This window comes from Amblyraja radiata, chromosome 14 (genome assembly GCF_010909765.2).
Source record: "Amblyraja radiata isolate CabotCenter1 chromosome 14, sAmbRad1.1.pri, whole genome shotgun sequence".
Lineage (NCBI taxonomy): Eukaryota > Metazoa > Chordata > Chondrichthyes > Rajiformes > Rajidae > Amblyraja > Amblyraja radiata.
Window position 1 is genome coordinate 10,136,808 of NC_045969.1, and position 16,185 is coordinate 10,152,992.

General features: G+C 43.0%; 1 protein-coding gene across 2 annotated transcripts in view; it reads left to right on the forward strand.

The window, feature by feature from the left end:
* The first annotated feature begins 1,355 nt into the window (after positions 1–1,355).
* vps26c (VPS26 endosomal protein sorting factor C) overlaps positions 1,356–16,185 on the forward strand; it is a 32,199-nt gene continuing 17,369 nt past the window's right edge. Inside the window, exons 1-3 of one of the 2 annotated variants that reach the window (XM_033032501.1) lie at positions 1,356–1,632; positions 10,445–10,588; positions 12,499–12,648. In XM_033032501.1, coding sequence (XP_032888392.1) covers positions 1,582–1,632; positions 10,445–10,588; positions 12,499–12,648 — 345 coding nt within the window. In that variant the 5' untranslated portion in view covers positions 1,356–1,581. The remainder of the gene's footprint in view (positions 1,633–10,444; positions 10,589–12,498; positions 12,649–16,185) is intronic. The other variant, XM_033032502.1, reaches the window with a different exon arrangement.

Here is a 16,185-nt window from a genome sequence, read left to right on the forward strand (position 1 = left end):
TGGGTTTTAACATGCAAAATGAAAACGCTTCTGAAGCTCCATTTACCATTTAAATAATCGTAAACTCTCAATACGTTTGGAAATAAATTTTACTAAGATGCAAGCTAAGGAATGGGATAATTGTCAGCTGTTTGTTGGACAAATTCAGGAGATTTTATTATTTGCCAAAATATATTTCTCAATGTTTCTTGTTTAAAGCCTGCACAATCACCCAAACTACTTATTTATTTATTTATCATCTAATAACAGACAAGCCTGCAGCATGGAATGATGTCAACAATCCTGATTGGGCACCTACTGTGAGCAGGATAGACAATGTGCACAAGAACGCCATCAACTTGCAGAGCTATAGATGCTTGAGCTGCAACCAAATCTGCTTTAATACTCTCTTCTTGTTGCACGTGCATGGCGTTCCCATTCCTTAGCTTGCATCTCAGTAAAATTTATTTCAAAACGCATTGATAGTTTACGATTATTTAAACGGTAAATGGAGCGTCAGAAGTGTTTTCATTTTGCATGTTAAAACCCACCTGAGAACCATGGGCGATTTTGCAATTTTACTGACGGATTTTTAACTTTTAATATTTTTCATCTAACAAATGAATAAAGATAAAAAGTCAATAATGCCACTTTTGATGAAATGCAGCGAGCAAACGCGATAATTCCCGATATTTTCGATCTTTAAATCTCCACGGTAAATGTCCGCTAGCACTTCCGCTGTATTTACACCTTCAGCTCCCTCTTGAATTTACCTTAGTTTCTATCTTTTTTTTGGACTGTAAATGTAGGTAGCTGTTCCTCACGGTCACCCCGACTGGTACAGTAAATTGCAGCTCAAAAACGGGCCGTTTTCGATGTTTTTAACGGGTGTGAAAGTGCGTGTTTTCCCATCCACTAACATGTACCGGAAGTGACGCTTGTCCCCGTTAAAATATTCGGTCACGTGGGTGCGGATCTACGCTCCAGTGACCTTTCGTGAAATCACCCTATACAGTTAAATCTTTTAAACAAAATAACTTTTCTTCGTGATGTTCATTTGGGAAATCTCAAAATGTGCTGCGGGCTAAATTGATAAGATTTCCACCTGGAATGCTCGGGTAAAAGACCGGAATAATTATAAACAAAATCACTTCAGCGGTAAGAAGCTCTTGTCCACTTCCTCGAGCGACCGGTCGTCGGCTCCAAAGCATCTTTGGTCGACTCATCGAGTGGCCAGTCTCACAGCACGCCGGGATAGCCCCGTGTCATTGGGAGGACCCGGTGGAGGAATGGGAGGACCGCGTCACGTGATGGCGCTGTGTCTGTGTGCAAGAAGGCGCCGGTGAATTACGTGAGGGGGGAGCGGGGGAAGGGTAGCATAAGCGAAGACGCTACACGTGACGAGGGAAATCCAGCGACGGCACGACACGTGACGGGGGGAACATAGCGATTGCGCATCACGTTTCAGAGGGGGAACAGCGGCGATTGCTCATCACGTGACGGGTAGATAGACGCGGAGCATCACGTGAGAGAGGGCGCTACGGTGCGTCACGTGACGGGGGTGGTCGGCCGCGGGTCTGGCTTCGGCCTCGGAGTGTCTGGATGGCGGTCGATATCAAGTTAAAGCGGGCTAACAAGGTGTATCATGAGGAGGTGAGTGCAGCAGGGACTGTCGATGTTTCTTCCCCCCTCCCCCGATTCCGGCTGTCGGCCTGAGTCTGACCTGTGTAGGAAGGAACTGCAGATGCTGACTTACACCGAAGATAGACACAAAGTGCTGGAGTAATTCAGCGAGACAGGCAGCATCTCTGGAGAGAAGGAATGGGTGAAGTTTCGGGTCGAGACCCTTCTTCACACTGTGTGTCAGGGGAGAGGGAAACGAGAGTTATAGAAGGTACATTGAGCAAATTAATGAAAGATGCGAAAAGCAACGATGCGGGTGTTGCAGAACTCCAGTTAGAAAGAGGAGAACTTTTTCAAAGTAGGCATACACCTTGACATTTCGCAGTGGAACAGACAAAATATGTAGGAATTAACTTCACACCGAAGATAGGCACAAAAAGTTGGAGCAACTCAGTGGGGCAGGCAGTGGGGGAAAGGAATAGGTGCCGTTTCCGATCGAGATCCTTCTCCAGACAGAGTCTGGTGAGATGGAAATGAGAGATATACTGTCCTGTCACTGATGGCTGGGCGCAGGATGAGCGGCACATCCTTACCAGTCCCATCGAGTTGCAGGACTGCTTCCCCCCCAGATTACCTAGTCTGTCATGCACTCCCTCCTTCCTGCCATTTCGCCTGGCCTTGACCAGTAGCCTCAGTGCCAAACTTCCTCAAACTAGTTCATTTGCCTATGTCCTTGTTGCCCCATCAGCAATAGAATTGATGGTGTTGTGGCCACAATTATATGAAGATAGGGTGAGTGGCAGGTAGTGTAGAGGAAGCAGGGATTCTCCAGAAGGATTTCGAGAGATTGAGAGACTGGGCAAAGAATTGGCAAATGGAATACAGTGTATGCTCATGTACTTTGGTAGAAGGAATAAAGGTGTGGACTATTTTCTAACTGGGGAGAGGATTCAAACATTGGGGGTGCAAAGTGACTAGGGAGTGCTGGTGCAGGATTCCCAAAAGATTAATTTGCAGGTTGTGTTTGTGATAAGAATGGCAGATACAATGCTATCTCATTTCAATGAAACTGGAATGAGGCTTTAGAAGGCAATGGTAAGATCATATTTGGAATATTGTGAGCAGTTTTGTGCCCCATATCTGAGGAAGGATGAGCTGTCGTTGGAGAGAGTCTAGAGAAGATTCACAAAAATGATTCCTGGAATGATTGGGTTGACATGTACGGAGTGTTTGGCTCTGGGCCTGGACTCAGAGGGTTAGAAGGATGAGAGGGTGGATTTCATTGAAACCTACTGGATAATGAAAGCCAAGATAGAGTGGACGTGGAGAGGATGTTTGCATTAATGAGAGAGTCTAGAACCAGAGATCGCAGATTAAGAATAAAAGGACGTACCTTTAGAATGGAAATGAGGAGAAATTTATTTCACCAGAAGGCAATGAATGTGGAATTCATTGCCACAGATGGCTTTGCTGGCCAAGACATTTGGTATTTTTAAAGCGGAGATTAGTAGGATCTAGATTAGTAAGGGTGTTAAAGGTTATGAGGAGAAGGCTGAGAGAAAAAAGTAGATCAGCCATGATGGAATGGCAGAGTAGACTTGAACCGAATTGCTTAATTGTGCTCCTATGTCCTATGGTCCCTGCTGTGTTTCCCTTATCCCTGCTTAACCAATGACTGAATTAAAAAATTTCATCTTAAATTTCACCTGTAGCCTTCTGTGCCTGGGCTTGAAATGAGCCTTGATGCAACTATACACCTGTAGAGGTTCAGTAGAGTATTTAACAACAATTCTCTAAACGAAGTAGAGCTTTGTGATTGCGTTAATGTGCTGGGCATTAATCTAATTGGTTACAGACTGCTGGTCAGAATAACACCCCTACGCTACTATCTTCCGTCTTCTATGGCAAATCAATTTTGAATCCAATCTGAAGCACAAGTCTCCATGGATCCTACGTGCCTTAGTCTTCTGGATCACACAACCATGCGAGACCTTATTGAAAGCTTTAATAAAGTCCGTGTATATAACACTCACTGTCCTCCCCACTATCAATCATCCGTGTCACTTGCTGAAGAAACTCAATCAAGTTTGTCAAACATTACCTCCTCCACATAAAGACACGTTGACTGTCCTAGTTGTGAGTAGATCCTATCAGAATTTTCTCCTAAAATTTCCCGACCACTGATGTCTGGCTCTCTAGCCTAGGGTTATCACGTCCCTTTTGAACTCAACTTTCTCCTTCTTGCTTTCTAGGTATCATTTTCCTTGTGTTTTCTCAAATGTTGCTTAGAAAATTCTTTGTCCTGCAAGCAGTGATTCGATTCAAGGTATCATTAGTAATTTCACAGATGCTGACCACCTTCTTGTACTGCATCTTCTCCAGTATACTTTGGAAAGTTGTGAATGAGTGAAGCTTCGAGTTAGAAGTATTTGTTAAATATATCATTGCTGCACTCTGCTGGTATGCCCATGCCATCACAGCAGCAACTAGAATTTAAACTTTACACTTGTGCTGAGAAATTTGAGTATGTGGTGCTTGTTTTCTGAGCAAATTGTTCACAAAGTCACCTTGCATGTTTCAATGCAATAGCGTCCATTTCTGATGGTCCAAATCTGACCCATCGCAAAAGTTGACCTGACAATTCTGGATCTTAGCATGATGAGCGTTTTTCTTGTGACATGCTGGCAAAATCAGTGTTTCTGATGTTCAGCCATATCTTTCCAATTGTACTTGGAGCAATAATATCCAAACAATGACCTTTGATTTTAATGCCCAGTAAAACCAGGAGCAAACCACACGTCTGAGAGGAAATCGTAACGAATCAAAAGATGCTCACTGGAACATCAATCTGGCTTTATGCTGCTGCCTGAGACATTATTTCTGCACAATTGCTGAGTCCGCTGTAGCAGACGTTCAAAATAATACATGGTGTAGACATGTTGTGGTCTCTGCCTGAATGAGCCTGTGCCTTACGATGGGATCTGTTGGGCCAATCATAGGATTGGACTATTTCTGAGGGTGATTGTCGAGTTTGCAATGTTTTCCTTGAAGTAAGGGCAGCATTTTACTTGGTTGTTGTTCTTTGCCATACACAAAATGTCTTTAAAGCTGAGATACTCTTCCAATGATCCCTGGACCTGATTGCAACAATACATCTGCTGTAATTGTTGCAAGCAACACCTCTCTTGAGCACAAGGACTGCCTGCTTCAACACAGTAATCACAGTAATCGGGCTGAAAACAAGAATGATGAATGGTGCTAGGACTGAAATGCAACAGGCTTTTGGTCATCATAGTAGAGATCACGACCAAAATCTTGGTCAAAGAGGTGGATTTAAGGGATATTTTGGTAATGGAAATAGAAAAAAAAGTGGGGAAATTAAGGAAGAGCATTTTAATGCTTAAGGCATTGGAAATTAAAAAATGAAATGAAATTGGAAATGGGCATTATTTGAATGAATGTTCAATAGGATCATAATTGGAAAATTGGAGAGATTTCAGTAACTTGGGGCTAAAGGAATTTAGTTTAGACATACAGCATGGAAATGGGCCCTACGGCCCATCGATTCTACACCAACCAGCAATCATCCCTCCACTGATTCTATCCTACGCACTAGGGACAATTTACAGTAGTCAAATTAACCTATACATCTGCACGCCTTTGGAATGTGGGAGGAAACTGGAGCACCCAAGAAAACCCCCTAGGTTACAGGGAGAACGTGCAAATTCCAGACAGCACCTGTAGTCAGATTCGAACCCAGATCCCTGGAACTGTAAGGCAGCAGCTCTACTGCTGTGCCACTGTGACACCGTAAAGGCGATTTGGAGGAATTTGAGCTCCAGGATAGAGTTTTAACTGCGTTTTAATAGTCTGTGTGCCTGAGAATAGGTGAGCGTGAGTACACAGTGTGAATTAAGACATCGACAACTGAGTTTACGATGCTTCCATCTTAATGGGGGGGTGGGTGAAATGAGGGAGAGTGACGTGGAATGCATTAGAAACAATTGTAAATGTTTAGATGAACATTTTGAACTCGGGGAAGGCAGAGCTTGGAGGCTGTCAATTTATGAGCAATGGAAGGCTTGAGAGAGGAATCGCTGGGTGTTATGTGTGTACATGCGGAGACTGGTGCTGTTTTTTCACATGATATGAGAATTGGGAAGTGACCAAAAATGAATCCTTTGAGGTGCACGACTTGATTCTCTGGTCTGAAGAAGGGTCGCGACCCGAAACGTCACCTATTCCTTCTCTCCAGAGATACTGCGCGTCCCGCTGAGTTACTCCAGCATTTTGTGTCTGTCTTTGGTGGAAACCAGCATCTGCAGTTCCTTCCTGCACATTGATTCTCTGGTTATTGCCATGTTAATTAGTAAGTAAGTAAATTTTATTTATATAGCAAGTTTTAATCAACTCAGGTTGAAACCAAAGTGCTTTACATAGAAGAAATAATTAGGTTTCCGTACATCCATAGAAAAATTTAAAAAAAATCTCAATAGAAAATTTAGTCGGCCAGCATGAGCCAATTATGTAAAATGTAATGGGTGAACCCATCAACATTACACCCAAGACATTGGGACTTTTGTCTTAAATCTCAAAAAATGTTGATTGGTCAATTGCAAATTTTCATGTGTACCACATTTGATAATTAATTCTGCCATTCATCGAGTTTCCAATGGAATCAGTGGTTTTGATTTTGTCAAATGCACCAGGTACAGTGAAATACATGTTTTTGCATACAGCTCAGCACGACTATCTCCGCACAAAAGCACAATCTCCCCGGTTTCCTCACCGTTACCAGGTTCTGCATTAAATCTGCTGCATCCTAAGTATGTAAATACTACTTGTAAGGTTGTAAAGCAACTTCTGCCAGTGGTGCTGAGCCCTGATGTGTGGTCTTAGAAAGACTCTTGCAGCTCGGGTTATGCCTTGGGTCATTAAAGTTGGTCCAAATAGTTGTGCATCCTTGTTCTTGAGTCTGATGCAGGGTTCCGACCCAAAATGTCACCTATTCATATTCTCCCGAGATGCTGCCTGACCTGAGTTAGTCGAGCACTTTGTGCTCTTATTTTTTTTTAAAATAAACCAGCATTTGTCTTGTTTCTACTCTTCTTGTTCTAAGCGCATTTGCTTTATATTGCAACTGGCAGCTTGAGACCCTGCCAAGAGCTGGTGCACTTGCAAGAGTTTTGCAGTGAGTAAACACATTTGTAATGTTTCACGTCAATGGTTGTCGGGGAAAGTGTTCAGTTATTATCCCAATGGATGGTTTGGAGGAGCCAAGTAAGTACTTTGGCTCTTGACACTTTGCCCAAAGAATATAAAAAAACACAGGTTTATGACCAAGCAAACATTGTCTAGACACAGGGTGGTAAAGGTTATGAGATTGCAAATACAACCACCAAAAACTGTTTGTTTCTCTTTAATACTGAATGAAGGATAATATGAAAGTAAAGTTAACTTGAATTGCAAGCAACTAGTTCAGTCACACAATCCTCCCTTAAAGTTGATTCCTAGTTTATTTGACCTGAGAACATTTAAGTCAAAATAAATTGAGAATTTGGGGCCATTTTAAGTGTCATGAGTGATAGGAGCAGAATTAGGCCATTCAACCCATCAAGTCTGCTCTGCCATTCAATCATGGTTCATCTATATCTCCTTCCTAACTCCATTCTCTTGCCCTCTCCCCATAACCCCTGTCACTGTATCAGTGCCGTTGTTCAGTGTCACAGGAGATAAAGTCTTACACTTTTGATATTGTGGATCCTATTATGTATTTTTCTTGGCTTTCAAATCTCTATAGCTTAAGTTTCCAAACTTGTTGAGTACACTTTAAGTATCTATATCTACGGCATATCCCAAAGTGCTTTAAACCCAATGAAATGAAGTTGTCCCTGCTGCTGCTTCTTCTTTTCGTGTCCATCTTGTTACAAATGTTGGCCTCGCTGTCATCGTCCGCCCTGAAAGGGACGCAAGCTTCCGGCGACAATCGATGGAAGCCATCACTTGTCGCAATAGATGACGGTGGTAGCAGGATTAGCTCAGGATACTTCCAGTTTTCAACCCCGTGACGTGGACGCTTCTGCTATGGGGCCGTAGTCCCTGCTGTGATGCAAGTACATAATAACCTAAGGATTAAATGATAACCACAAATTGTGGCACTTGGTAGCAAACAGTGCAACTCAAGGGCTTGAAGGAAATAAGTGGCGGATGTTGTAAATCATTTAGCCAGTGCCTAATGTTGCTCATGGATGACTTTTTTAAATTCATCAAATAAGATTATTGGTAAATTTTTCAGAATATGACTGCTTAGAATTCAGTTGTCAAATAAAATTGTTACCATGTTTAATGGCATAACCCTCGATCTTCCCTGGTGTCACAAAGATTAAATTGAATTCAGTTCCATGGAAGAACCTCTGCCTTGATGAAGGCCGTGTTGGCAAACACTGAAGAAAATGTGTAATTTTGGGATTACTTGGCACTGGTGCAGTACTTTTTCCAGCAAAGATTAACTGCAGGATGACCAAAGGCTCCGGCAGATTCTTGCTTGTCACCTCTTACACCGAGAGGCACCAAGAACGAGCATAGTCTTCCATCTGCACACTCCACTCAAAGCACAGTCTTCCATCTGCACTGCACACTGGACACTGAGTACACTGCCATATTCCAGATGTAGAAACAAGGAACTGCAGATGCTGGTCTACAACTAAAAAGCCATAAAGTGCTGGAATAACTCAGCGGGTCAGGCAGCATCCCTGGAAAACACAGATAGGTGACCCTTCAGTGTGATTTGTAGGCAGGGAAGAACGAAGGGGGCTGGGTGGAGAAAGAGAGCTGGAAGCCGGATATAATAGATTTTTGGGTCTGACTTCCCAAAGATACCTTAATACTGAGCAGAAAATTTGTGCTGGAGAAACTCATCGGGCCAGGCAGCGTTTGCAGAGGGAGGGAATGAGCAGTCAATGTTTCGAACAGGCTGAATGAGCAGATGGGAAATGGCCAGTATAGTGAGGTGTCAGGCAAGACCTGCCAAGCAATATATGGAACTGGATTCGGAGGGTTTTTTGGTAGATTAAATCTGGTGGGGGAAAGGAAAGGTGGTCATAGCGACAGAAGCTGGGAGATTATGTAATTGGATATGAAAGGACAGTGAAGTGGAACAGAGTAATGGGGATGGTGGGAACATGTGGGGGAGGCGATAGTGGAACCTCGTGGGGGGAGTTTGCAGGAGATCGTAAGCTCACCCCCAAGGCCACAGGTTCTGCTGCTGCTTGGTTCACCGTCCCAGAATAACTGGCATTGAAGGGATTATATAAAGGAATCGCACCCACTGTTCTATCCAGAGTGGTTCGTTCAGGATAAATATATGCCTTTGTATTATCTGCTTCATGACTATGGAGGCAGTAAGACACACTGAGGGGACATCAGATAGCTACAAAGATTAGGTCCTAATAGTGACATGCTATTATAGTGTTTGGCAATGATTTTAGTAAGACTCATTGTAGCACTATTTAAATAGAACCTGGTGAGGGTATGTTTGTCTGGGGATTGGAAGCACAAGAGGGAAGGGACAGGGATATTCAGAAAAAGTATGAAGGTCGACAAAAATGCTGGAGAAACTCAGCGGGTGAGGCAGCATCTATGGAGCGAAGGAATGGGCGACGTTTTCGGTCGAGACCCTTCTTCAGACCGGTATTCAAAGGTATGGCGATCAGAGTTAGCGATAACCAGGAAGCATTGCCTTCAACTATTTCTATGGTATCCATATTGATATTGCACAGCAGTCTTCTATTGACAGTAACAATGTGATCAGCAATTGAATTGTCGGAACACACTGACACACCTGTGTCAATAGGATGTCTATTCAATAGAATGGCAGCACCGTGATATTTGCACAGGTTGCAACTAGTTGACGTAATTGCTTCGTAAAGCACTTGATGTGAGACTTTCTTGCACAGCCCACAGCATTCATCCAAACCCTTGGTTACCTGTATACAGGTGCATATTTGTTCAGAGGTACACAAAAATGCTGGAGAAACTCAGCGGGTGTAGCAGCATCTATGGAGCGAAGGAAATGGGCAACGTTTCGGGCGGAAACGTTGCCTATTTCCTTCGCTCCATAGATGCTGCTGCACCCGCTGAGTTTCTCCAGCATTTTTGTGTACCTTTGATTTTCCAGCATCTGCAGTTCCTTCTTAAACATATTTGTTCAGAGTTGTGATTAGTCAGCAAATGTGACGTGTCCATGAGGTCTTTGTGTAAGTTAATCAAATGGTCACAGAACACAATGGGCCAAGGTGTGATAGATGCACCAAAGGTTGAGTTAATAAGAAAACAGATTTTCACCTTGAGAGAGATTGAAATTCCATCAAGAACACTGAGATTAGGAAAAGGTTAACTATAAATGAATGTATTCCAACTTGAGAAGTCAGTGCTGGAGTAGGTCAACAGGATAGGCAACATCTCAGGAGAACGTGGATAGGTTACGTTTCAGGTCCCCGCCCCAACAATCGGTCTGAAGAAGGGTCACAACCCAAAACATCACCTATCCATGTTCTCCTGAGATGTTGCCTGACCCGCTGAGCTGCTCAGCACTCTGCATTTGTAAACCTTGTTTCTAATGTATTCCAACCGGATGGCCGATTAAACTCATCAATAGGAACGTTCTCCAGTGTTTGCATTGAAATAACACACAAAAACATTTGTTGCGAGTTTTCTCATTACAAAATGTTTTCCTGGGACATAATCATGTCTCAAATCAAGGAATACCTGTACTTAGATGGACTGTGTGGATTGACATGTACACTACTGGGGTTTGCTTGAGCTGTAATTACTGTTGTTGCAGGAAACTCTGTCTGGAGTGGTTATTTTAACCAGCAAAGAACCCATCCAGCACCAAGGGATCACCTTGACCATGGATGGTGCCGTGAGCCTCCAGCTCAGTGCAAAGAGCGTTGGTGTATTTGAAGCTTTCTACAATTCTGTCAAAGTAAGTCAAGTTTATATGTTATTTTACACTTTTATTAAACGAGCTCACCACCTGGATAATCTGTTTCGATTTTGTAAAAAGACTTGCTCCACTGCTTTCTATTTTTTAAATCCGTATTCCTGTCACAACACTTAACCTGGTAATCCTCCTTTCTTGGGAAGATGGTTCGGTTCAGTTTAGAGATGCAGCGTGGTCCATGCCTACCATTGATCACCTATTCACGCTGGTTCTATGTTATCTCACTTTCGTATCCACGCCCTGCACACGAGGGGCAATTTACAGTGGCCAATTAACCTAAAAACCCGCAAGTCTTTGTGTTGTGGGAGGAAACGAGCCCGTGGAGAAAACCTACTTGGCCACAGGGAGAAGGTGCAAATTCCACACAGACGCACCCAAGGTCAGGATTGATCCCGGGTCTCTGGTGCTGTGAGGCAGCAGTTCTACCCTCTGCACCACTATTAATTGATTTTATTAACCCACCAATTAAATGGTGGTTCTAATGGTTTGTTCAAATACCAGTTTGTTATTGAGTAAAAATATAGGTGACCAGCTTCCAATGTTTTCTTTGTGAGGGCAAATAGTTTATTGAGACAGGCAGCATCTCTGGAGAGAAGGAATGGGTGACGTTTCAGTTCGAGACCTTTTCTGAAGAAGGGTCTTGACCCGAAACGTCAGCCATTCCTTCTCTCCAGAGATGCTGCCTGCCCGCTGAGTTACTCCAGTTTTTGTCTCCTTTTGATTTAAACCAGCATCTGCAGTTCTTTCCTGCACAAATAGTTAATTGGACAGGCAAGCTTTCTTTGTCACAGGTCTGTCGGTTCCCTGAATGTAATAATTGGAGTCATAGAGTTGTACATCATGGAAATGAGCCCTGCAGCCCACCATGTCCATGCTCACCAATTTGTCCATCTCTGTTAATCCCATTTGTTCTGTTTAAGTGTCTTAAGCAATATAATTGTGTTGGATTCCACTACCACCTCTTGCAATGGATTGCAGGTTGAGATATCAGGGGGAGTGGGTGGGGAGAGAGAGAAATCTTACTCCTCAAATTGCCTTTAAATCTCCATACTCTCACCAGATTTTGTTTTTGAGAGAATGGGGCAATGATTTTGACCATTGACCATCTATCATGTCATCCTTCAGCCACGTTTGCTCGAATGAAAACAAGCAGAGTCTATTCAACCTCTTACCATAACTAAAATCCTCCAATTCAAGCAGGATTATGAATCTCCTCTGCACACTTTCCATCTCAGTGGTGTTGTTGCGACAGAGTGGTTACTAGAACTGCGCACAATCTTCCAGGTGCTGCCTAACCAATGTTTTGTAAAGTTGCAGCATAATGTCCCATCTCTTATTCCTAAATTCAACAAATGTGGGCTTTGAAATGCTCCACTGAGAATACTTTGCATTTAATATCAGCTCCTCTGCTACAATATGATTTGTCAGTTCTAATCAATTAGATTCTCTCAGAAATTAGGAACATAAAGCTGCTCTTGAAAGCGCTTTCCACAGTTGAGGCACCGTGTGTACATTTTGTGTGATTGGGAACACTGTCTAAAGCAACCAATGGGCCAGTGCATTTTGATAGATCAGGAATTTCACAAACATTCACATTGCACCCTGTTTTTCTTAAATTAAATCTTTCAGAAGGCAAGACTTCCCAAAAACATCCACACTTGTTAAAATTCAAGAGGCAATTGGAAATATCTGGCAAGTGATACCAATAATTGGTAATTGTGTTCAGTGAGCAATAGACATGCTGAGATTTAAACAAAATGAAGTACTGGAACAAAAGGGCCGATTTGTACCAGGTCTATACGGCAGACTACATATTTCCTGTTTTAATCCCATAACAATCCTTTAGCTCAATGTATCTTGAAATTTTAACTGATTTTTCTTTTCTCTTGTAGCCTATCCAACTTATCAGCAATAATATAGAAGTAGCCAAGGCGGGAAAATTTCCAAGTGGCCGGACGGAGATCCCTTTTGAATTCCCACTGAAAGTAAAAGGCAGTAAAGTTCTCTATGAGACATACCATGGGGTCTTTGTTAATATACAGGTAGGTAAGCAATATTAAGATTTATAAATGGGCCACGTTCAGTATTGAGTCACAACGTATTATTTGTTTGTATTATTACCTTTATTCTTCCCGCACCCCCTCACCCCCACATCAGTCTGATGAAGGGTCTCAACACGAGAACGTCACTTATTCCTTCGCTCCATAGATGCTGCCTCACCCTCTGAATTTCTCCAGTATTTTTGTCTACTTTCATGTATTATTACAAGGTCAGCATTCTCCCTGTTTCATTGGGGCTGGAAAGAGGTAGATGCGGGGCCGGTTTTCTTCATGGTCTTGGAGCAGAATTAGGCAGTTCTTCCCATCAAGTCTATTACTCCATTCAATTATGGCTGGTCTGTCTTTCCCTCTCAACTGCATTCTCCTGCCTTTGCCCCATAACCCTGTGACACCTTCCTAATCAAGAATCTGTCAATCTCTGCTTGCGAAATATCCATTGACTTGGCCTTGACAATGAATTCCACAGATTCACCACTCTAGTTCGCTTTCATGTGGCTTTACACTTGTTGCATTCTCCAGTAATTATAGCTTGCAGTAATGATGTAAATGAATGATACCTGAAACATCTTGTCCAATCTTCCCTTCCAATGAATTGGTTCCCAGGCATTTTGCATTTGACCCACAATAAAGGGCTGAAGTTTTAAGTGCTGAGATTTGGAATGGGAAGGGGGGGGAAAGGCAAGTTAACAAAGACTACTTCACACCCATCACATAAAAATGACTCGAGGAAAGATCAGTGCGTCAAATGAATGCAGATTGAAATGCACCAATATGAGAAAGAATAACAAGTGTTAACAGGTCACAGTCTAAGAATGATATTCTACCGCAATTTATTAAATGTAAATTGCAGAATAACATAGTTGAAGCCTCCATGTTGTGTAAAGTGCTGTAAGGCAGGAAAGATGGAACTGGCAGTATGTTATATTGGTGGATTGCAGAATATTGTGTGATAGTGTGATCGATTGTGTGATCGATTCATTTATGGCATGAGAAATTGTCACTTTCTGTCCCTTGAATGTACTGCTGTTTACCCATTCATTTCTATAGTTAAATAGTTTATATAGTTAAACCCTGGCTTGCATTTGACTTTCTATTGTATACCAGTTCTTTGGCATTCCTTTTCCTCTACACCTCGTACATTTGGCTCCATCCCTCTCTTCACCTGCTTGGCTTTCAATGGCTGGCTTTCTCAATCCCTCCCACCCTTTGGCAAGCTCACACTACCTGCCCTTCACAATTTGTTGAGTATTTAATGTCCAAGTTAAGGGGCTGTCCCACTGCAGCGACCTAAGAAGAGTTTAGGTGAGTTTGAAAAAATGTCATGTCGAAGACTGTTGAAGACTAGCTTCGACCCCCTTCGACTATGTTGAAGACTAGCTTTGACTAGCTTCGGGAAAATTGGACACTGAACAGTGGAGAGTGAAGACGACCTCCTTCGATCTACTTCGACCTCCCTTCGACTATGTTGAAGACTATCTACGACTACCTTAGATTACCTACGAATAACATGCCGATCTACTTTGACTAAATCTACGAGTAATAAAACTATCGATTTTTCCCATGGCGACTTTTTTTTACTCGCGGGCATTTTTCAACATGTTGAAAAATACGCCACGACCTAGCTGAGGCCTCGAGTACGCGGGGACTACTCTCGAGCATGAAGGAGAGTTACAAAGACCTCCTAGGACCTCGTGTCGACCGTGGTGCGAGTGAGTCGAGGGCGAACTCGCCGATTAGATCGCCGCAGTGGGACAGCCCCTTTAGTTTGTTACTCCCTGGTGCAAGCACCCCAAGGGTTTCTTGAGCTCAGTTGAAGGACACGGAAGTGAAGAGTGCCCTTTTTCTGCAGAACACTGTTCCGTGTTTATTTTGATTCATATTGATGCACACCAATTTACTGTTCCGAGTTGCAGGATAATAAATGGATGCTAAAATGAGGCAAATTTATTTTTGTACATTTCAAAGTGCATGACAGTTTATACTTCCATGAACATCAACAGAGCTCGTTAAATAGTTTACAGCCATTTATGTTTAATTAAATTCGAACGTATGGAGGCAAGGTAGGTAGTATACTCTCAGCTGGGTATCTCAAAAATAGAATGACCAGATAAATACTTTGCAGTTGAGATTGGCCAGTGCAATAGGGATAATTCCTCATCTCTTAGAAATAGTGCTGTAGAATCTTACGTTTATTTGTTGAAACATATGGGGTGCTGTTTAACATCCAGAAGACCAGATGTTTTGAAAATATTTGATTTTTTTCAGTTTGGATATACATGAAACCCTTGTTATTACAGATCTTTATATAATGGATTTTGGTTATAGCAGACTGTCTCTTTAACAGGTTGCCAGTTACACAGGAAAATTGACAAGTCATTGACATTGACAAGGCATTAACATAGATGAGCAATCGCTTCGAGCAACACTGTTTGCAAATGTGTTTCCAAACAAACGGCCATTAGTATTTTTAGCAGGCAGGAACAAAAAACTATTTTTAGCTGTTCAAAATTTGTATTTGAAAACAGCTTGTTCTTGCATGGAGTGACCACTAGGTTGGAGCAAAGCCTTTGCTCGATTATAGTGGACAATCGGCAATAACGGACACCACTCTCCCTCAATGGTAGATATATTCAATTCAATTCAATTCAACTTTAATGTCATTGCACAAATACTGAGTATGGGTACAACGAAATGCAGTTTTGCGTCAGTCCGTAGTAGTGCATATAGAAATTTAAAAAAAAAGAGGATACAGAATAATAAAAAATACAGAATAATTAAACAATGGGGACGGAGGGACCGGAGGAATCTATCGGCGGGACTCCGAGTTCAACAATGCGACGGTATGATTGTAGAAGCTGTTCCTCATCCTACTGGTACGAGACCCGAGGCTCCTGTACCGCCTCCCTGATGGGAGGAGGGCAAACAGTCCATGGTTGGGGTGGGAGGGGTCTTTAATGATCTTCCCAGCCCGCTTCAGACACCGTTTTCGGTGGAGGGCATCCATGGCAGGGAGCGGGGCACCGATGATGTGCTGCGCGGTTTTCACCACCCGTTGTAGTGCCTTCCTGTCCGCAACAGTGCAGCTGCTGTACCATACCGTGAAGCAGGTGGTCAGGATGCTCTCGATGGTACACCGGTAGATGTTGGTCAGGATCTGGGGGGACAGGTGGGCTTTCTTGAGCCTCCTCAGGAAGTAAAGGCGCTGCTGTGCCTTTTTGATCAGCTTGGAGGTGTTGAGGGACCAGGACAAATCCTCCGAGATGTGTACCCCGAGGAATTTGTAGCTGGAGACGCGCTCCACCTCAGTCCCGTTTATATGGATGGGGGTATGTCTGCCTCCTCTGACCTTCCTGGTCGACAATAAGTTCCTTCGTCTTCTTGGAGTTGAGGACGAGGTTATTATTGGCACACCAGGTTGTCAGGTGCTGGACCTCCTCTCTGTAGGCTGACTCATCGTTGTCACTGATCAGTCCTACCACCGTGGTGTCGTCAGCAAACTTAATGATGGCGTTGGATCCG